Source organism: Hordeum vulgare, chromosome 7H (assembly GCF_904849725.1).
Source record: "Hordeum vulgare subsp. vulgare chromosome 7H, MorexV3_pseudomolecules_assembly, whole genome shotgun sequence".
NCBI lineage: Eukaryota > Viridiplantae > Streptophyta > Magnoliopsida > Poales > Poaceae > Hordeum > Hordeum vulgare.
Window position 1 is genome coordinate 524,439,791 of NC_058524.1, and position 23,787 is coordinate 524,463,577.

General features: G+C 45.4%; 1 protein-coding gene across 1 annotated transcript; it reads left to right on the forward strand.

The window, feature by feature from the left end:
* The first annotated feature begins 14,286 nt into the window (after window positions 1–14,286).
* LOC123412254 (protein trichome birefringence-like 23) lies at window positions 14,287–18,003 on the forward strand. The gene is made up of 3 exons (XM_045105202.1): window positions 14,287–14,972; window positions 15,782–16,065; window positions 16,957–18,003. Exons 1-3 carry the CDS (start codon window positions 14,450–14,452, stop codon window positions 17,740–17,742), a joined length of 1,593 nt encoding a protein of 530 aa, XP_044961137.1. The 5' UTR covers window positions 14,287–14,449; the 3' UTR covers window positions 17,743–18,003.
* The last annotated feature ends 5,784 nt before the right edge of the window (window positions 18,004–23,787 follow it).

The window sequence follows — 23,787 nt, forward strand, 5'->3', positions numbered from 1 at the left end:
AACCACATCTTCTACAGCCACACACCTACACACATACACAGTCACACATTCACACATACACATACAGATGGAAACAAGAAAAAAATAAAAGGAAAAAAGGGTGCAGGAGGGGATCGAACCCACCACCTCCTGGTGGATCTAAACTACTCCACCACTGGGCTAGCAGCTCGGTTGCTCCTCAAACAAAGGAAGCAACCAACTAATCTACACTGCCACCCATGCCACCACACGGGAGCAAAACACACCGAAAAATCAAAAGGGCACGAGTGGACTCGAACCCTCGATCTCTGCATCTAACGTGCGCGCTCGAACTAGTTGGACTAGGCGGGGCAATTTGAACAGAGAGGGGGTCTTGCTCTTTTGAGCAGGCCCCTCTGCGCTACCTGCTGCTCCATCAACCGAAGTAGAGGCGACCGCCGGCGAGCACACGGGCCACCAACGGTGGGAATGATCACCGGCGAGGGATGCGGGGAGCACGGGGGAGAACAGTGCATGGCTCACCTAGGGTCTAGGCGACGATTCGGCGCGGGAGAGGAGGGAGGGCGACGAGTCGGAGCAGAGGAGCTTGCTAGAAGAAGAGGAAGAAGCCGTCGTCGTGAACGTCGTGGAAGGAGTCCTCTTCGTCCGGTTGCTGTGAGAATGGAGCTTCCACGGCCACCGCGTGCTCCTCGCCCTGCCGAAGAGGAAGAGGAGGCCGATCTGCTGCTTGCTACCACGCTCAACGGAGCCCATCCATGGTGCCGTCGTCGAAGGGTCTCCCCTAACGGCGCGAGGGAGAGAAGAGGGGGAAAATGGAATGGGCTAGGGTTGGAGAGGGCGTCGGTCTGCTAAAAGCCTCGGGGCACGCGCTTGAAGCCGCCAGATCAAAGAGGGAAAGGGATCGGTAGCTTCTGTGGCGTCGTACAGGGTGACGTCGGGAGGTTGGAAACGAGGGACGCGCAGCGGGCCTCTCTGTCTGAGGAAGATGGGCCAAGGAGGGAGCCGGCCCATCTTGACTCTCTCTTATAAATAACCAAAACAGATTTTAAAAAAATAGGAGAGGAGTTAAAAACAAAATAAAAGAAGAGAGGGAAAATAATTACAAGTCTCTAAAATGCTGCTCCTATTTACAAAAATAGAAGTGGCATTTTAGAGTAAAGTAAATTAATTGTTTTGCCATAAATCAGCCACTGTTTTAAATAAAACAAAAAGAAAATTAAACCCAAATCAGAGAGGTTTGACACGCACAATTAGTTGAAAGAAATTACAAGAAAGATGAACATTTTTGAAACCCCAAAACAACAACATAATTATGCCTCAGAGAAATATAATAAGAGAGGGGGTTTGGGGCTATGGTGCACCTTAGTGTTTGAGGCCATTGTTGCACCCACACCACACTCTACAATACCACACAAGCCACATGAATTCACCACCACAAGGTAGACAAGAAGAAGACAAACACAAAAATATGATATGATGCATGAGATGCACATAAAATGTTAACCACATGAAATGACAATCACCTCATCACTCCCATAACATAAGGTTCACAAGGTCTCCACAATTGGAAAGTGTTACAAATAAGGAAAGAAAAGCATATGGGCTGTTACACAACGGGCTCAGGGCGACGGCGACGGGCTCGGGGCGACGTCGACGGGCTCGGGGGCAATGACGACGGCCTCGGGGCAGCGACGGCGACGACGAGGAGGAGGACTGGATCGGGGGGGCAACGGCGACGACGACGGGCTCGGGGGTGACGACGGCGACGTGCTCGGGGGCGGCGACGACGACGGGCTCGGGGACGGCAGCGATGACGAGGAGGACTGGATCGGGGGCGGCGACGACGAGTAGGAGGAGGAGGACAGGCTCGGGGTGGCGGCGATGACGAGGAGGACGATGGGCTCAGGACGGTGGCGAGGAAGTGGAGGACGGGCTCGGGGGGAAATTTGGACAACTCCCGCCTATATGCGAAAACTAGTGGTCCCGGTTCGAGGCACAAACCGGGACCATTGCACCCCTTTCGTCCCGGTTGGTGCCTCAAACCGGGACTAAAGGCCAATTTCCAGCAGCCCAAAGGGCGGGAAGAAGAGACCTTTAGTCCCGGTTGGTGCCAATAACCGACACAAAAGGGCGTATTTCATGTCGGTTGGTGGCACAAACCGGGACTAAAGACCTGTGCGTGCCATACCCGCGGTGCGGTTGGATGTTTAGTCCCACCTCACTAACCGAGAGAGCCCGGGAGTGGTTTATAAGCGCTTGTGCGCACACCCTCTCGAGATCCTCTCAACTGCAGGCTTTCGGGCCTAATTTGTCACTGCGTGTGGGCCTACAAGGCCTTCTACGGGCCTGAATCCTGGCCCAACTCTCTGGTTGGGTTTCTAGTCGTATTCAAGCCGTGGTGGCCCAATAAGTGGCATTTTTAAAAAAAATCTAGTATTTTTGTTTCATTTTTTACTTTATTTATTTTATTTTATGACTAACTTTACGAAAAATAGATTTTTGAGTGATTATTTTTCCTGCTATTTAATATTACTATGTTTTTATCATTATATTCAATTTGGTAGGTTTTAGGTTATTTTAAATGACTGTTTTAATCAAAAACAGATCTGTTATAGAAGGGATTTCATTTTTTTGAACTTATTTGAACTCAAGAACTTTTGTGTGTTCAAAATGCACCATTCAAGGCCACATCATCAAGTTTCAACACTTTCCGAGCTCATTTGGTATTTTTCATGCATTTACTGATTTTTTTTAGCTAAATGGCCCAAAAACTGAAAAGCACTACAAATGAACTCTGAATAGGTTGAAAGTTTGCATGGTATCATCATTTCACCCACATAGCATGTGCTAATAAGTTGAGGGGGTTGCGGCAAAAACTGGATGCACTTCGTGTACAAATCAGACAATCTCTTTCGAAGTATCACGGTTTCTTACAAAAACTCATTTGTTACAAAAGGGATTTCATTTTTTTGAAATTTTTTGAACTCAAGACTTTTTGTGTGTTCAAAATGCACCATTCAAGGCCACATCATCAATTTTCAACATTTTCCGAGTTCATTTGGTATTTTTCATGCATTTACTTATTTGTTTGAGCTAAATGGCCCAGAAACTGAAAAGCACTACAAATGAACTCTGAATAGGTTGAAAGTTGGCATGGTATTATAATTTCACTCACATAGCATGTGTTAAAAAGTTGAGAGGGTTGGGACAAAAATTGGATGCACTTCGTGTACAAATCAGACAATCTCTTTCGAAGTATCAGGGTTTCTTACGAAAACTCATCTGTTACAAAAGGGATTTCATTTTTTTTGAACTTATTGGAACTCAAGACTTTTTGTGTGTTCAAAATGCACCATTCAAGGCCACATCATCAATTTTCAACACTTTCTCAGTTCATTTGATATTTTTCATGCATTTACTGATTTTTTGAGCTAAATGGCTCAGAAATTGAAAAGCACTACAAATGAACTCTAAATAGGTTAAAAGTTGGCATAGTATCATCATTTCACCCACATAGCATGTGCTAAAAAGTTGAGAGGGTTGCGGCAAAAACTGGATGCACTTCATGTACAAATAGGACAATCTCTTTCGAAGTATTAAGGTTTCTTACGAAAACTCATGTGTCACAAAAGGGCTTCCATTTTTTTGAACTTATTTGAAGTGGATGTTTTATTTTCACTTTATTTGTTTAATTTTGTGAATAAATTTACTAAAAATATTTTTTTGAGTGATTCTTTTTCCTGCTATTTAATATGACTATGTTTTTATCATTATATTCAGTTTGGTAGGTTTTAGGTTATTTTAAATGTCTGTTTTAATCAAAAACATATCTGTTACAAAAGGGGTTTCATTTTTTTAACTTATTTGAACTGAAGACTTTTTGTATATATATATGTGGTCGAAATGCATGATACCATGAAGTTAGAAAGGGCTAAACCATTCAAAAGTAGCAAATGAAGTTAGAAAGGGCTAAACCATTCAAATTTGGAAACTGTAATGGCACAAACAGAAACTAGACATATATAAATTGGTCCAAGCAGTACATAATGATACTAGTCCAAATAGTACATAATAATAGCTAGCATAGATATATATACAAGTGTTCGTCGTTGTGAACACTACTCATCTGAACCGTCTGAATCAGAATGTCCACCTTGGCTGGGGTGACGCCGGTCATAGTTGACGACTCGAATCTTGCGGTACAACTCGTATGAAACGTATGCATCTTTTGCTACATACTCAATGTTGATACCGTCAAGTGGGGTCCTCTCCCAAAGTCTGTGCTGAGACTTTGGGAATTTGGTCTTCATATCACCATACTCCTCGTCGATCAAGGCGACTTCCATATGAGCCATCGAAGTCATGTCATGTCGAAGCCTGAATTCCTGTTGGAGATCAATGAGGCAATCAGCTGGTATCTCAAAATCGAAGTTGTGCCTCATGTTTAGCTTGTCGTTTCTTATGTCAACGGTAGAAAAAATGATGCCGTTGCGAAGGAAGTCCATGAGTTCTGGACAATGCTTGTCACTACTACAACAACAACAAATTAAAATGGAACAAATGTTACATACTACTGCAACAAGGAAAAATATTTTACTACAACTAAAGAGAAAATTATCTTTAGGATTCAAATGGAACATATTGCTATCCTATGCAATTTTCATATCCTATGAATTGATCAAGAAACCGTAAATTAACTATGACATATATATTCTCCCAGGGTTTTGCAAATATGCAACGAGCTAGACATATTGCATATTGCTATCCAACGGAACCTAGAGAGATCACTATAGCTATCCAATGGAACCTAGAGAGATCACTAGCTATATGCAATTTTCATAACTATGGCATATCATATTGCTATCCTATGGAACCTAGAGAGATCACTAGCTATAGGCAATTTTCATAACCTTGGATCAAAGAACGCCGCATAAAATTGTTTCACTACAACTAAAGAGAAATTGATCTTTATAGGATTCCAAAATGGATCATATTGCTATCGATCGTATGCAATTTTCATATCCTATGAATTGATCAAGAAACCCTCAATTAACTATCCAATGGAACATATATAGAAACTGCATATTGCTATCCAAGGGAACCTAAAGAAATCACTATATATATATGCAATTTTCATAACCTTGGAACAAAGAAAGCCTCAAAACATACCTCGCCCATTGGAAGATCAAGACATGGTGTTTGAAACATAGTTGGATGACAGCAACACCTCGTTGATCGGCCGTGTATTCCAGATCAAGCCCCAAAAACTTCTCATGATCCACCGTGGCGTCAAGCCACCGTCCCTTCAACTGTCTAAGAAAATGCGGCACCTCCCTGCTCTCGTTCGTGTACACGACATCGAGCTTGGTCTTGCCATGTGCGAGCACCTCTCCGAAGCGAGTTGGCATGATGGAAGAATAGAAGGGAAGAAGAGAGGGGAAGAAGAGAGGAGAGCGAGAGAGGAGAAGAACAAAGAAATGGCGACAGACTCTGCTTCGGTTGTGCTTTTGTGAAGCGGGAGGCAAACCGTTTGGGCCTTTAGTCCCGGGTTGAGCCACCAACTGAGACTAAATGGTGATACGAACGGTTGCCACTACCCCTTAGTGGGATACGAGCGGTCCACCTGGTCCTGGTTTGATCCACCAACCGGGACTAAAGGGGGATACGAATGGTTCGTGCCTATTGGTTCCGGTTCGTGTCTGGAACCGGGACCAAAGGGTTGACACGAACTGGGACCAATGGCCCATGATGCGCGCCTAGCGTCCTGGCCTCACGAACCGGGACCAATGACACCATAGGTCCCGGTTCGTGGGTGAACCGGGACTAATGAGATTTCTTCAAGTGGACTAAAGCCTTGTTTTCTACTAGTGTAACCAATTCCTTAGCAACACACAGGGTACAATTTCTAGTTCACATAAAAACGTCATCGATGCTAATTGCGTGACTACCATTCAATTGATCCAAGAATTCGTCCACTCCCATCATTCAACTCCTGACTACAAAAACAAATAACCTAGCCATCAATACCACATCACCCATCAATCTCTTGAGCAACTGAAAAACAAAAAGAAAAAAGAACATTCTCATTGAGCATGTCGACCTCGCTTTGGGTCTCATCTCAGTCAAGATCCGGGTTGCCCGCCGGCGGGGTGCTACTGCAGCATGCCTTGTAGTAGTTGTTTGCGCCAGCACACTGAGGGAGTAGCTTCCCGGTGACCACATCCTTCTTGTTCTTCACGCCGACCAATTGCCCTTTTTTTGGGCTGCTTGGGCAAAGATGGTAGAGTAGGCAAGGTGAGACCCATATGGCTCAACGAGGTTCTTGCCGCCACTTTGCTTCTTGCGGCAGCAAATTCACGACCAGTCGTGTGTCTCTAACATCGAGGGTGCGGCGGGGGTGGGCCTTCCCATCCCACCAGTCATCGGGGCCGGGGACGGTCGATAGAGCGGGTAACGGAGTCGGGTGAAACAACTGCGGGCGAACGGTAAGCTATACGTACGGGTCCATTTTTTTACTGAGAACATACTTAATTTGAGTAAGTGGTGGACAACTTACTTAGGTCAGGGATCATATTTTATGGATTAATCATTTGAAGGGATCTCCTAGCCGGTACTTATAATTCCTTAAAACAAAAAGAATCTTCTCAAGTATGACTTTCTTTTTTGAGGGGAAGTATGACTTTTCTTAAAGCCTCAAGTATAACTTTTGAGATATATGTTATAGATGCTCTAAGTTCTTTTCATTTATTATAGATGTACAAATGTACCATAAACATTAATAGAAAAATAAATACATGCATGTATTACAAGTATGTTGTTCTCCGTCCAAAATAAAAAATAAATAAATGGGAAAACCCATCTCGACAATTGCCCAGCTACACACATTAAAAGTTCTACATCTGCCCAGCATTAAAAGTTCCACATCTGCCCAGTCATGTGCCTCTTTCCCACGATGTGCACTAGCTCCTCATATTGTTGATCCAAACGCGATACCTCTATTTAAAACATTTTCACGAAAAGGATATATCTTTGAGATAGAGGGTGACACAAAAAGTTGCATTACATGCACGGGCTGTACTGACTCCTCCCGCAGCGTCCATCCGAATACGGTGCAAACCGATATAAATAAACGGACACGTAGGCAAGGGCACGCGCGCCACACATCGAACACGCGAGCACGTGTGCTCGGTGGCCGCATGCACCGGGACCGGGGCCAGAATTTTTCACCAACGCGAGGTTTCCCCACAAAAAGCAACGCGCTGGTGAACCCTCCTGCGGTGCCACAGTTCCCAGGGCTAGAAAACTTTTGGATCTCCTGATCCGTCATGATCCTTTTGGAACACCATACCTGAGGTTTCTAGAAATTGCTTATAAACATGGTTCGAAAAAGGAGACTGCTTATATAGAAAGTAAAGGAAAGCAAACTGGTTCAACCATATTACTTCCTCTTAAAACTAACACAAGACGAGATCTTCACTAAGGACGAAGTCTGGACCGCGATCAAAGACCCGATGATCGTGTCCCTGGACTGAATGGATTCATTGAAGCTTTCTACCATCATGCATGGCCTATCATCAAGCATGTCATCATGGCCGTAATGCTGAAGCTGTATGTTGAAGATGACAGGGGATTTGGAAAGCTAAACCGTGCACATATTGTTTTGATCCCAAAGAAGCTGGATGCTGAGGAAGTTGAGGACTATCATCCGATCAGTCTAACTCACGGTGCTGCAAAGCTGTTTGCCAAGGTGCTAGAGATCAGAGCTAGGAGACGTATGTACGAGGTCGTTGCGGCTAACCAACCAGCGTCCATCAAGAAGAGAAATCTTCACGTAATTTTCTTCTTGTCGGGCAGGTAGCCAAGAAGATCCATGGCCGCATAGAAGCTGGGCTTTTCCTCAAACTTGACATTTCAAGGGCATTCGACTCACTTTCATGGCCCTTCCTGTTTGAGATTCTGAGAGCAAAGGGCTTTGGCGGGAAGTGGATCAGCTGGATCTCCATCTTGTTAAGAACACCTACCACTAAGGTGATTGTCAATGGAGTCCTCGGGAAGCCTTTCATTCATGCCTATGGGACGAGACAGGGAGATCCGATCTCCCGCTACTATTTGTGATTGCTATAGATGTGCTCACCTCGATCATGATTAAAGTGACTGAGGAGAATGTGGTCAGCTCTTTCACTGGCATCAAGTCGCTCCAGAGGCTCTCCGTATACGCAGATGATGTCGCTCTGTTCGTTAGGCCCTTCAAATCCGACGTGAACTTTATGAGGAGTGCTCTGAATGCTTTTGGGGAGGCATCCGGACTGAAGATTAACTATACCAAATCGTCGACCATTCTCATCTGGGGTGATGCTCTTGACAAGGAGCGACTGGTTGCGATGTTACAGTGCGGCATTGGGGAGTTTCCATGCAAGTATTTGGGGATCCAACTAGCGAGCCACCAACTCACCAAAAGAGATTGGCAGTCGATGTTTGACCAAGCTAAGAAGGTGGTGTCGGCCTGGCAGCGGGGACTCGTCATAAAACCTGGACGTCTAATCCTCATCAAATCAGTCATGTCCGCTAGGCCAATCCACCATTTAATGGTTCTCAATGCCCCCATGTGGGCCTACGAAGAGTTGAACAAATGGACGAGAGCATTCTTCTGGAAGGCGCATGAAAGAGTAAATGAAGGACAGTGCCTGGTTGCTTTGACAACTTGGTTAAGATCACTGTTGGCGACGACACGAGGACTCTTTTCTGGCGAGATAGGTGGATTCATGGCTTTACTGTTGCTGAGATCGCCTCCTTGTTGTTTGCTGTGTGGACCAACGCACCAAGAATAGGCGCACCATTCAACAGGCCTTGAGCGACACTAGCTGGGCGAGCGACGTGCATGTGGACCTCACTTTCTCTACACACATTCAGCTCGTTCACCTACAGCAGGCGATCGACACTGCCCAGAGAGACCCCAACACCTCTGATGCCTTCGACTGGCCAAGCGATGTATCGGGAACATACACAGCCAGATCAGTTTACGACACACTCTGCCAGGGCCTCCAGCGGGCTCCTTTTGCTGCGTGCATTTGGCGGAGCTGGGCACCCTTGAAATGCAAAATCCATGTTTGTTTAGCACTGCAACACCGGATCTGAACCTTTGATCATCGCGTGAGGCATGGGTTGCAAGACAGTCCTTCAGCATGCTACATTTGTCTCCAAGATGAGGATAATGTGGAGCACATTTGTTGGAGCATATATCTCCATATGTGGTTTTGGTACTTGATGACAATTCCTATGGACTAATGGTTGCCTTAAGTTACATTTATAGGATTTGTCCATAGGCACTTCTTGAAGTCCATCTGTTGGGTTCAAGGAGTTTATATGATGACCAAGATGGTATTCAAGGTATTATCCAAAGAATGGTCATAGAGACACATGGTTGATCAAGATCTCAGACAAAGAATAAATCAAGATGATCAACACACAAAGCGTACAAGATGTACCGAGAGGGATCAAGTGATCCCATGGTATGGATTTTTCCATAGGCACTTCTTGAAGTCCATCTGTTGGGTTCAAGGAGTTTATATGATGACCAAGATGGTATTCAAGGTATTATCCAAAGAATGGTCATAGAGACACATGGTTGATCAAGATCTCAGACAAAGAGTAAATCAAGATGATCAACACACAAAGCGTACAAGATGTACCGAGAGGGATCAAGTGATCCCATGGTATGGTAAGCATTGTCCATTACGTGTTTGTGTACTAACCCATGGTCTTCGTGAGAGTTCTATGTGGGGGTTAGGTGTGTTTACATGGGCTTGCGTCAAAGGGAATATCTCATACAACCCATGGAGTATGACGTCAAGTTGTGATCATCATCAATGGTTGATCAAGATCTCAGACAAAGAGTAAACCAAGATGATCAACACACAAAGCGTACAAGATGTACCGAGAGGGATCAAGTGATCCCATGGTATGGTAAGCATTGTCCATTACGTATTTGTGTACTAACCCATGGTCTTCGTGAGAGTTCTATGTGGGGGTTAGGTGTGTTTCCATGGGCTTGCGTCAAAGGGAAGATCTCATACAACCCATGGAGTATGACGTCAAGTTGTGATCGTCATCAAGATTGCGATGTGCAAGTTCAAGTGGATCAGCACGAAGATAGCATGCTTGAAGCTTGCCGTCCATTGTGGTGGCAATGGACTTGTGAAGATATGCTGAAGAGTGGCTCACCCATAGTGAGTATGGGGGAGCAATCAACTAGTCTTCATCAAGCCAACACAATCAAGAAAGGTGGTCCATCTTGAGGAAGCCAAGATCATCATCATCTAGCTCAAGAGGACGAGGTGCAAGGTATAGGTTTGCCCTTGATAGGTTTTCTGGTTAGGATAGATTGTTGTTCCATCAAGGGGGGCTCTCAAGTGAGTAGCTTGATCGTATCATTCGTTGAGAGCTCAAACCATTTGCATCCTTGCATCATACTTCTTGGTTCTTGTTTGGTGTTTCTCTTTGTGAGTTTTAGAGCTTATGGTCATCTTCGTGACAAGCTCGAGTTCATCGAAAACGGAGTCCATATGCATCTACTATGATGTTTTCGATGTTGGAGTTTTTGCCGGTTCTTCATTCATAGAGATCTCACATCTCTATATCTTTGGCATATTCATAACCGCATGGTCTTAATAGCCCTTGTCGTCCTGAATCCAACAAGCTTGGGTTTGCTCGATTCGGAGCTCGTATGCGAAAGTTATGACTGTTTCAGTGGCGAGCGGTAGTACCGCTGGACCTAGCGGTAGTACCGCTAGAGTTGGCGGTAGTACCGTTGGCCCTAGCGGTAGTACCGCTGGCTCGCGGTAGTACCGCTGGCTCGCGGTAGTACCGCCCCTGGTTAGCGGTAGTACCGCTCCAGGAGCTTAGTACCGCCTGCCTAGCGGTTGTTCGTGGACGGACCTTTTTGCGAAGACTTTCTTGGCGGTGGTAGTGCCGTTGCACTACCAGGGGCCCAGCGGTAGTACCGCTGGAGTGCCGGCGGTAGTACCGCTGCAGACAGCGGTAGTACCGCTAGCTAGCGGTAGTACCGCTGGAGTTCCAGCGGTAGTACCGCTGGAGCTCGGGCAGAAAGTGGGGGTAACGGTCTGATTCCTTCCCCCACTATATAAAGGGGGTCTTCTTCCCCCTTGGTCCAATCCATCTGTTGAGCTCTTGTTCTACCTCCATTGTTGACATTCTTAGAGCTTGATTACTCTCAATCCCTCCAATGATTCTTGCTTGTTCTTGAGGGAAAAGAGAGAGGAGATCTAGATCCACATCTCCACCAATCACTTTCTCCTCTATGTGAGGGGAACCCCTTGGATCTTGATCTTGGAGTTCTTTGTGAGCTCCTTGTTCTTCCTCTCATATTTCTCCATAGCTTTTGTTGTTGTGGAGGGATTTGAGTGTGAGGGACTTGACCACTTCGTGTGTTCTTGCCATTGCATTAGTTGCATCGGTTTGAGTTCTCCACGGTGATACGTGGAAGTGAGAAGTTGAGAAGCTTACTACCTTTGGTACTTAGTACCCTTGATATTGTTCTTCGTGGATGCTTTGGCGTCCTAGAAGCTTGGTGGTGTCTCGGAGCTCAATCATTGTGGTGTGAAGCTCCGGGAAGCGTCGGGGTCTCCAATTAGGTTGCGGAGGTTGCCCCGAGCAATTTGTACGGGTACCGGTAACCGCCCCCAAGGGTTGCCACGTGTACGGGTTCGGTGACCGCCCCCAAGGGTTGCCATTTGTACGGGTTCGGTGACCGCCCCCAAGGGTTGCCATTTGTACGGGTTCGTTGACCGCCCTCAAGGGTCCCTTAGTGGAATCACGGCATCTTGCATTGTGCGAGGGCGTGAGGAGATTACGGTGGCCTTAGTGGCATCTTGGGGAGCATTGTGCCTCCACACCGCTCTAACGGAGATTAGCATACATCATCGTCTCCCCGTGCCTCGGTTATCTCTTACCCGAACCCTTTACTTATGCACTTTACTTTGTGTTAGACATATTGTTTATTGTAATATATCTTGCTATCACTTAGTTGTTTATCTTGCTTAGCATAAGTTGTTGGTGCACATAGGTGAGCCTAGTTGTTTGTAGGTTTTGTGCTTGACATATTAAACGTTAGTTTTATTCCGCATTTGTTCAAGCCTAAACCTTAACTATTTTAAAGCGCCTATTCACCCCCCCCCCCTCTAGGCGACATCCACGTCCTTTTCAACATTCACATCGGATGCAGCTATGCGAGTGAAGTCTGGGATCGCTGCTTGACCTTACTTAACATCAACGTGCGAAGACCGGAACCTCATCACTCCACCCTGGACTGGTGGCTTCAAGGCCGATCTACCTTCCAGGGAACAAGAGAGGCTTCGACACTTTTGTTATCGCTGCGGCATAGTCAGTTTGGAAGCAAAGGAACGCGAGGTCTTCAACTGAATGAAACAATTCAAAACAACAATCCAACTACATGATCACATTTTGGAGGAAGTTCGTGAGTGGAAAGAGGTCGGGCTAGGAGTTGGTGTACTCAATCGATTTGTGAGAGATTAGGCTTATTGTTTCTCGGTGTGGGTGTTGAGTTGTATCCCTTCTTGAGATGGCCACATCCCTAACAAGTTTCTTGTAAATGTTCTCTCTCTTCTATAAAAATATGATACGCCATTGGCGTACTCTCGAAAAGAAACTAACACAAGACGTTTTTACAATACAGACTAGAAAAAATAATATGTACAGACATAAAGAAATCACAAAGAAATTAACCTCAAGTGCCCTAGGACGATTTAAAAAAATGAGATCCATGAACACTAGCACCCAAGACATATTTTTTATAAAATAAGCCCACCCGTCTGAAATCGCGAAATGAGATCCATGAACACTAGCACCCAAGACATATTTTTTATAAAAGAAGCCCACCCGTCTGAAATCGCGAAAATTCGCTCCTGACAGGAGTTGAACCCCGGTCTGTAAGGAAGCGCCACAACAACCTTACCACTAGGCTACTGCCGAGTCCTCTAGGACGATCTTTTGTAACTTCTACTTTCTACTTTATGTGCAATGCACATTTGGCACAAATATTATGGTACAATCAAATAATCCCCCAAACCATGTATCTATATTTGGCTAGTTTTGTGCATGGCAATGCCAATTGTGGTGCATACGTCATACTCCTGAAGTCTTTGGCGGCTTCTGTGATTGTCAGGACTCCCTTCAATCATAAATGCATCGGCCTAGGGCTCGTGCCCAGCTACTCCCATTTGATTTCGCTTTGTCGAGAGGAAAGTAGGCTCTATCAATCTAGATGTCTCATAGTGACGTCGAGCGCATTGCCTCCTTGTGGTGTATTTCGGGGTTTCTTTGGATTCGCACTTTCTCATAGTTTCTCTAGCGTTGTCTTGTCTAGGACCCCTTCCACTAGTAGGGTTTAAGGAGTTCAGGAAGATCCCATCACTAGTAAACCCCTTTTCACAAGTGGCGCATTCAAAAAGTGACACGGTCTCTGACTTACTTGTCAAGTGTGAGAACCGTCAAAGGGAAAAAGAACTTGTTAAGTGTGAGATGTAGCTACACAATCCCGATCTTTTTCTTTGTTGGACTCCCAGTCCCTTGTAGTTTCTGTACATTGTCCTGATATTGTTTGTCTGGTTGTATTGCTTTTCATTTATCTCAAGTCTCAAATCCCTACAACGGTCTTATATCAACACCTTATGTAATGCATATTTGGCTAGTTTTGTGCATGCCAATGTCGATTATAGTACATACTCCATAATCGTGATGTTTTTTACGCTTTCTATGATTGGCGGGACTTCCCTCAGTCAAAAATACATCACATCAAGGGCTCTTGCCCAGCCGCCAAACTCGAACGTTTTTTGTCGAGAGGAAAGTATGCAGTACATAGTTGTCCCTAGTGAAGTTGAGCGCACTCCCTCCTCGTGTTAAATTCCGGGATTCCTAAACTCCTAGTGTCTCATGGTTTCTCTAAATTGTCTCGTCCATGACCCCTTCCACTACTATTCCCTCCGTCCTCTAATATAAGACCATTTTTACACTATTGGAGTAGTAGGCTATAAGGAGTTAGTAAGATTTTACCGCTAGTGGACCACATTTCGTCAGTGGGGCGTTTAAGAGTACTTCCTCCGTTTGAAATTATTTATCGCATAAATAAATAAAAAGATGTATCCAGAACTAAAAATACATCTAGATACATCCATTTTTACGACAACTATTTACAGATGGAGGGAATATCATACTCAGTGAGTTGCTTCTCAAGTGCGCAATAAGAAAATAAAACCTTTTTGTAAATGAAAAGACAACCCCCGGATAGAAAGGAAAACAAATCGCACGGATACAAGTGGGAAGTAAATAAAACACCAAAAGAGAGAGGGCCTCTGCAAGCGACCGCCTTTCAGCGAAAACCTGAGGTGGTTCGTGCAAATTGCAAGATCAGCAGTCCAACGCCGACAGTCACCTGATGACCCGAACACCACGGCGCCAATTTTCCTCCCATCCACTCGCCTATATATTCTCTCCCGTCGTCTTCCCGGAAGGGCCGCCGATACACAGTGTGACAGTGGTAACACGCGCACTGACACACCCGCGATTCACCGTGGCATCAAGATCGGCCCAGCAGCTCCTACCCCACCTAGTAGCCACCAACAATCACCGACGCAGCACCGCTCCACTTCACTCCGCGAGCGCGCGCGCGGAGTGCCGGCGTCGTTCGGAGGAATTCGGGGGGATGGGGATGGAGTACGAGCCGGTGCCACTGGCGGCGTCGTCGCCGAAGAAGCCGGCGGCGGGCGGGCGGGCGGCCCTGAAGCTGCTGCTGGCCCTGCTCCTCGTCGGCCTCGCGATGCGGCTGCTCGCCGACCGCTGCGCCTCCCGCCTCCTGCCGCCCACCGCACCGCCGGGGGAGGACAAGGCGCTCGCCGCGAAGGCTCCTCCGGCGCAGGAGGAGGCCGGCGGCGGGGACGGGGTGCCCGTAACTCCCAGCGGTGAGCGCAGCTGGTTCTCGGGATGCTCTTCGTTCGTTGCCATTTTCTACTTTCCGTTTCTGCTCCCTGGATAAAAAAAAAATGCTTTCCGTTTCTATTTCGCTCTTCGCTACCGACGGATGGATGGGTGGGCAGCTACAGCTTTTAGTGAAGAATTAACGTTCCTTCCAGTACAATTAATTCTGGGTTAGGCATGTAGTATTGGCCACAATTTATCCTCGGATATGCAGCACAAAAGGGTGTCTTTTGTTGGTTACTGCAAATCAACAGTTAACTGAAGCTTAACATATTAGTTCTTGGTTAACACTATATGATTCACATATGAGTTCTTGGTTAGCAAAAACAAAATGAAAACAAAGTAAGTATATGGGAAGAAAACAGTAAAATTTTCTTGGGTGAAATGATCTAACTTTCCAAGCTCAGAAAGTTCTGCAGTATGGTTATCATGTTCAGAAATCTCAACTTAAAATATTAGTAGTTTATCGTTCCGTGGGGGGCGTGTGGATCTCGTCTCGTTCCATGAGCTTATTATTTTGTCATGTGTTTGACCCTAGATGCATGTTTTGCTACAGTATTGACTGATCTGCGCCATCTGGTACCTGCATTAAATTTCTTGGGGAGTGAAAGAAGATTGAGATTGATTCATTGATCCCTATCATTAGTTTAGTGAAACAAACGATGCGATTAGTTATATATAGATCATCTGTGAACTGTCGGTGTTGCCTTCAGAACAGTGACACAGTGGTACTAAAGGGTACCACTACCAGTGAATTGATTGGTAATGGTGTTCTGTTTTTTTACCTTGACAGGTGCAGGGAGTTGTGATCTCTTCCATGGGGAATGGGTCCATGATTCCTCTGGCCCAGCTTACACCAACGCAACCTGCCGGTTCATTGAGACTCCACAGAACTGTATGTCAAATGGAAGGCCTGACGATGGTTATCTTTACTGGAAATGGAAGCCCTATGGCTGCGAGGTACCGCCGTTTGAGGGCAAGACGTTTCTGGAGGACATGAGGGGCAAACACTGGGCGCTAGTCGGCGATTCGATCCTCCGCAACCATGTCCAATCGTTGCTCTGCCTCCTTTCCAAGGTAATTCCATGGGGTTTTTAAGGTGTTCTTTGTATTTATGCGCCTTTTGTATGAGGAAAGGATTCATATCTTACTACATATTATGAGCAGTTTCGTATTTACACATGTAAATCCTTTGTTTAAGTAGGCGTTTCCTTGCCGCACAATTTGTTTCAGGCGTGTATCAAGGTTTACTAGTATGCATAATCTTTTTCAGTATTATTTTTTGCCTTTTTCGCTAGTATGCATAACGAACTGTAACGTATCATGCTTAAAAAGAACTAGAGAAGGATACAAAGTGGCCAAGAATGATGTTTATTTTGTCCTAGTCAATAAGATGAATAGTTTGTTCTTCCGTTACTATCCGTTAGGACGGAGCATCAGACGGCATATTAACAACTACCTCGCAAAAAAACAAAAAATATACTAAAGATCCTTAGAAGTGTTTATCCCCCTCTGCATTTTTCACTGCAACTTTGATGGGTCTTGCCCACTGTGAATTTATCACCTTTTGATCAGACATTTGACCTTGTGCCTTCATTTCTATCTGCTCTTATATACACTTTATAAAAATCCACTGATGATATGTCAAAATCCGGAGGACACGAATATAATTGAGGTAATTCTGGAGAATCTTTGATGGATTATGTTCTTGTTGAGGATGATGGACCAGCTAAGAGCTAACGGTGTGTCATTTGAACACCTAGTAATGAACCCTAGTTTCTGAAATCCATCTTTGCGGTTTCCCACATTCAGATTTCTTTGGTACTACATTATTCTGTATGGCATGTACTGGTATGGATGCTATCATTTGTGCTTGGTTGAATTTTGCAATAACAGGATTTATCAGAAGCCGAAAATCTTTCAGCAAGTAAAATAAATAAATAAATAATTATGTTACCTTTTCTTCAGGTTGAAGATCCTACAGAGGTGTACCACGACAAAACCTACCAGTCGAGGAGATGGCACTTCCCATCCTACAACTTCACGCTCTCCCTGGTGTGGGCGCCGTTCCTCGTCAAGGCGGAGATATTCGAGGACGAGAACGGGATCTCGTCTGCGGAGCCGCGGCTGACCTTCGACGTGCTGGACGCCAACTGGGTGGGGCAGTGGAGCAGCTTCGACTACGTGATCATCTCCACGGGGCAGTGGTTCTTCAAGAAGGCGGTGTACCTGGAGAAGGGGGCGGTGATCGGCTGCCACTACTGCCAGGACAAGAGCCTGAGGGAGGTGAGCATCGACTACTCGTTCCGCAGGGCGCTCCGGGAGGCGTTCCGGTTCATCACGGCGTCGGCGCACCGGCCGGTGGTGTTCTACCGGACGTGGTCGCCGTCGCACTTCGAGGGCGGCGAGTGGTTCAGCGGCGGGCGGTGCGACCGGAAGGCGCCGTTCAAGCCGCGGGAGGCCGGTGACCGCGCGCTGGACAACCTCATGTGGCGGGTGGAGCGGGCCGAGTTCGCCAAGGCGGCCGCGGAGGACGGCGCCGCCGGTGGGGAGGGACGCCGCCTGAGGCTGCTGGACACGTTCGAGATGTCGCTGCAGCGGCCCGACGCCCACGCCGGGCCGTACCGGGCGTACCAGCCGTTCGCCAAGGGTGCCGCCGCCGGCAAGGTGCAGAACGACTGCCTGCACTGGTGCCTGCCCGGGCCGATCGAGGCGTGGAACGACATCATCATGCAGATGCTGGCCGAGGATTGAGGCCTCGCCGCCGGCGTGCCGACTGGTTTTTTGACGTGGCGCGGGATAGGGTTTGTGTGTCTTCGGGGTTCATGGTGCGTCCCCCAGTTAGAGGCTTGAGTGATGTTGCCAGGGGTACATTGTGACTTGTCAAACTGTGTGGTCACACCTGGTTTGTGCTTGGACTTCAAAATGCCGGCCTTTCTATGGACATTTTGTAGCAAGCATACATACAAGAATAATGATGCAAGAAAGAAATCCTACACCTGAGTTTCCTCTAAATGCAGATGATGCAAAATCGGAACAACATTGGTCTGGTTGGCATAGGGTTTGCCTTTTTATCACATTTTTTTGGTTGATAAAAGGAATTCTTTCTCCCCGGCTACATTAGCGAAACCATAACAATCATTACAAGCGAGACAGAAAATAGAAGAACAGATATAACATTTTTTTTTTGAGACAATTTAATGAAGCTTTATTAATTCGTCACAATGTTTACAGGGACTGATGGAAGATTTCCCGGATGACCAAACCAAACGCTTCAAAATTTAAGCTCCTACGTTCATGAACAAAATTACATGAAGTAAAAGAAATTGAAAGTTCTATGATCTCTTGAGCTATCGCTTCTAAATACCATCCACCACTTCCTTGCAATCTGAGGCGACCTGGATACGTTGGATGTACAGGCCCTTTGCCAACGCCAAAGCTTCCCTAGATTGTCAGGATCAGAGCACCTGACGAGATGATCCAAGTAATTCTGGTGCGCAATTCAGACAAAACACAGTGATCGGAGGGGATTGAATTGCTTGGAGAAAGGGGAAAGCGCATGTGGCGCGCCGCCGGCGGCCTAGGGTTCTACCCAGATATTTATTACATGCCTCTTAGGGTTGGAAACCGTGGCTTATATAGGCCAGCAAAGGAAAGGAAAGGAACTAGATTAAACAGCAGAAATAAATGAACTACTGTCGGAATTGATACAGCGAAGCGGGCAGCTCCAGTAGCCGTCGGATGTTGGATCAATGACGCAGGGCGACTCCCGCCTGAAGCGGTATCATTCAACCACAGCCGTTGGATCGCCAATCAACTCTTCACAGTCAAACCGGCAAGTAGAAACAGGGGAGGCTATCGACCGAGCCTGACAATACCCCCTTGTTGAGCGGCAGCTTGCCCTCAAGCTCCGAACGATGGGAAGACTTTCTGGATGAAAGCCGAATCCTCCCAGGTAGCTTGCTCCACTGGAATGTTGAGCCACTTGATCAACCAACGAACCACAGGTATAGATATGTCTCCTTGAACTCGTGGGACCAGTTTCCTGTCCAGAATAGCTTCAGGCTCCATCAGAACAATCCCATCAGACCCCACTAAAGGCAGATCTTTGGAGGGCACCACCTTTTGCCCAATGTGCTTTTTAAGCTGGCTTACATGGAAGGTAGGGTGTAGTCTGCATCCTTCAGGCAGAAGTAGTTTGTAAGCATGTTGTCCCACCTTCTGCAGAATTCTAAATGGCCCATAGAATTTAGAGTGCAATTTCAAATGTGTGTGCATGCTTAGGGAAGTATGCCTGTAGGGTTGCAATTTCAGATACACCATGTCCCCTACATCAAATTCCCTCTCCTTCCTTTTCTTGTCAGCAAACCACTTCATCCTCTCTTGTGCCTTGAGCAAATTCTGCTTGATGACCTCCATTGCTAGTTCCCTATTTTGCAACAGATTAGCAGCATCCACAGATATAGAGTCAGGAAGAACAGACTCAGCCACCATAGGTGGGGGAAAACCATAGAGTGCCTGGAATGGAGTCATGTTCAAAGCAGTGTGAAAGCTAGTATTATACCACCACTCAGCTAAAGCTAACCATCTGTGCCACTTCTTAGGTTGCTGGAAGCACATACACCTTAGATAATTCTCCAAACACTGGTTAACCCTCTCAGTTTGTCCATCAGATTGTGGGTGATAGCTAGTACTCATGTGCAACTTAATCTTTAGGGACTTGAACAACTGCTGCCACAAGTGACTTGTAAAGATTCTGTCTCTGTCAGTCACAATTACTACTGGCATACCATGTAATTTGAAAACAGTTTCAGAGAATGCTCTAGCAACCGATTCCACAGTAATGGGATGTTTCATGCCAATGAAATGTGCATATTTAGTGAACCTGTCCACTACCACCAATATCAAATCCTTGTTCTCAGACACTGGCAATCCTTCTACAAAATCCATGCTCACATGAGCCCAAGCAAAATCAGGCACACGCAATGGCTCCAACAATCCAGGATAGGGACAATGTTCAGCTTTGTTGAGTTGGCACACTGGGCAAGTTTTAACAAATGCAATCACATCTTGTTTCATACCAGGCCAATGAAACACTAACTTAATCCTTTGATAAGTAGCCCTCTCACCAGAGTGGCCCCCTAGCTCTGAATTATGAAATGTTTTCAGTAATTCCTGCCTGAGCTCAGTAGCTTTACCTACAACCACCTTGTTCTTAAACCTGAGTATACCATTGCTATAAGAATAAAACCCATGAGCCCCCTTATCCACTGCACATTGAGTGATCCACTCCTTTATCTTTTCATCCTCGCTGTAACTATTCACCACCTCCACAACCCAAGTGGGAGTTACAGTACTTGCAACCAGCATAGAAGTCCAGTATTTCACTCTAGACAATGCATCAGCTACTTTATTTTCTTTGCCTCTCTTGTACTCAATTGTGAAATTGTATCCCAGCAACTTGAGCAGCAACTTGTGTTGGATACCTTCTGTTAACTTCTGCTCCTGGATGTACTTCAAACTTTCCTGCTCAGTTCTGATAATAAGAGCAATAGCTAGGAAATAATGTTTCCACTTTTTGATAGCTTCTATGATGGCCATGGCCTCCTTATCATAAGTAGACAAGGCAGCAGCTCTAGGTCCAATAGACTTGCTCAGGTATGAAATGGGTCTCCCTTCCTGCATCAAAACAGCTCCCAGACCATAACCACTTGCATCAGCTTCCAACACAAAGGGCTTAGCAAAATCGGGTAGTATCAGCACATGAGAGTTAGTTAATTTGTCCTTGACCACCTCCATTGCTCTGTCTTGAGCAGCACTCCAATGAAATGCATCTTTCTTCAGACAGTCAAACAGGGGCCTGCAAATAATTCCATAATCTTTAATGAACCTTCTATAATACCCACTTAAGCCCAAGAAACTTCTCAGTTCAGTAATGTTCTTAGGAGTAGGCCAATCCTTGATTGCTTTGATTTTTGATGGGTCAGTAGCAACTCCCTCTTGACTAATTATATGGCCCAAATATTCCACTTCAGTCTGACCAAAAGAACATTTTTCCCATCTAGCATACAACTGATTCTTCTGCAAGATATCAAATACTTGGGTCAGATGATCCTTATGCTCATCCAAGGATTTGCTGAATACCAGTATATCATCAAAGAATGTAACCACAAACTTTAACATTGCAAAGAGAAAGTTCATCAATGCCTGGAAACTAGGTGGCCCATTTGTTAATCCAAAGGACATCACCAAGTATTCAAATAAGCCCATGTGAGTGACAAATGCAGTTTTATGAATATCCTCTTCAGCCATCCTAATCTGATGGTATCCATTTCTGAGATCAATCTTTGAAAAGAATTTAGCTCCCTTCAACTGGTCTAATAGGTCCTCAATTACTGGAATAGGATATTTGTTCTTGATAGTAATTGCATTCAACTTTCTATAATCTGTGCACAACCTCCATGGCCCATCTTTCTTTTTAACCAACAGAACAAGTGAAGAAAAAGGACTTGTGCTTGGTCTCATCACTCCTGCTTTGAGCAGCTCCTTGATAATTCCTTCTAGACTTTCTTTTTGATGGTGTGGCATTCTGTAGGGCCTTTGGTTTACAACCTTAGCTCCTTCTATCAGAGGGATCCTATGATCACAAGGTCTTGTAGGAGGCAACTCTGTTGGTTCTTGAAACAATTGCTCATATCTATCCAATAATGACTGAAGCTCTTGAGGAAACTTCTTTTCTGCATTGCAAACTTCCATAGCAGAAGCAGTGAACAACACAAAGCCACATACAACCTGTTCCATTTCCTTTTGATTTAAGTGACTAGCTTCTTCAGGCTGTGCACTAGGAATAGTTTCATCAGAGAATGTAATAGCCCTTCCATTGCCCATTGATATTTTCATTTCCATCTTCAGAAAGTCCATGTATACATGACTATACTTCTTCAGCCAATCCACTCCCAAAATCATATCATATCCTTTTAATTGTAGCACCCTGAAACTGTCCCTGAATTCTTGCCCCTGAATTTCATAAGTACAATCTTGCACCATAAATTCACTCCAGAGCACTTCACCACTAGCTACAGCCACCTTGACTGTAGGAGTAGCTCTTGGTTTAACCAGCATTTTGGATGCCATTTCAGGAGAAACAAAAGTGGAAGTGCTACCACTGTCCACCAATGTTGTCGCAAGAAACTCACCTACCTTAACAGTTAGGATAAAAGTATTCTTCATAGCACCCATGCCCATCACTGCATGCATAGAAACTTGGAGTATAGTTTCTCCTGGCACCTGCTCTGTATTTTCCAGATCAGGGTCTGCAAAGTCAGTGACAAAAATGGTTTCATGCCACTCTTCTTCCTGTGCTTGCAGAGCTTGGACTTGAGCTTTCTGGTTCATCTTGCATACTTGCCTATGACCTGGAACCCAAGGCTCTCTACATTTGTAACACACTTGATTCTGCTTAGCCTGCTGAATTATAACATTCCTATTCTGATTGACAGTACCAACCTCACTCTTAGTTTGCTCAAACAACACTTGCCTCTTAGGTTGAGGGACATAAGTTTTAGTTTGTATCACTTGAGGTTGTGCTTTTTCCATCCTCCTAGCATACCACATAGCAATCTGCATATCTTTGGGTTTAAAACATTCCACATGATTCTTGATGTAAGGACTTAAGCCAGCCACAAAACTAGTAACATAGTAGCTATCAGGAATCCCAGGGTTTTCCCTCCTCATCACATTCATCAATAGTTCAAATTGTTCCACATACCCAGACAATGATGCAGTCTGATGAACAGCATGGAAAGAGCTGACAATATCACAAGATGAATCCACAGCAAATCTCTCTGAAAGATAAGAACAAAACTTATGCCAAGGCACATTACTAGGAGCATATCCAGTACCTCTCCACCACTGTACTGCAGGGCCTTTCAGATATGACACTGCTAATTCAGTTCTATGTTCAATAGGTGTTCTTGCAGCAGCAAAGTACTGATCCAGATTCTGTATCCAAGCTTCAGGATCTGCACCCTCAAATTCCACAAGATTAAGCTTTGCAGGTTTCACTGTAAGTATAGGTCTTCTGCTGTCAGGCATAGCAAACTGCCTGTGTTTCTGGCCATCAGGCCATTCCTCAATTGTCCCCACTTCTGCTTGCTGCACAGGTAACAACTGTTGTTGTCCATTACTCTGAATATTGTCCATCTTGTTGCTAGCAAAATTTGGATGCCTGTAAGGAGCCTTGACAGTACCATCTAAATTCAACTCCTTTCCTGAATTATCCCTGAGCACACCAGTCCCAACCACTACAACGGCTTCTTTTCTAAGCCATGCACTGAAGGTGGAGTAAAATTGTGCAGCTGCTTGGGCCTACCCAAAGGAACCACAGGTGATTGCACCTCCTCAACTTTCTTTTGGACACTACCATGCTCTGAATGATCTCCCTGATCCTCTTCAGAACCATGATCTAACAGCAACTTTATGAAGTTATCCTGTATCTTATCAAAGTTGTTTTGCATAGTAACAAAGTTCTTGTTCACCATAGCACGAAATTCCAGAAATTCCTTCCTATCCTCCTCTCTACTATTTCTCAGTGTCTTCACATCTAACTTCAGAGAAGCTAGTTGCAAATCCCCTGTCAAGACTGACTCAACAGGTCCTGTCATCCTCAGAAGGACAGGGTGGGTGGTGGGAAAGATCAGGACTCACCTTGATATGGATCCCGCCCTCCAGATCCGATGAGCAGCTCCGCTACCCTCTTCCTTCGCCGAGAATCGGCTGGCTCTGGTACCAATTGTCAGG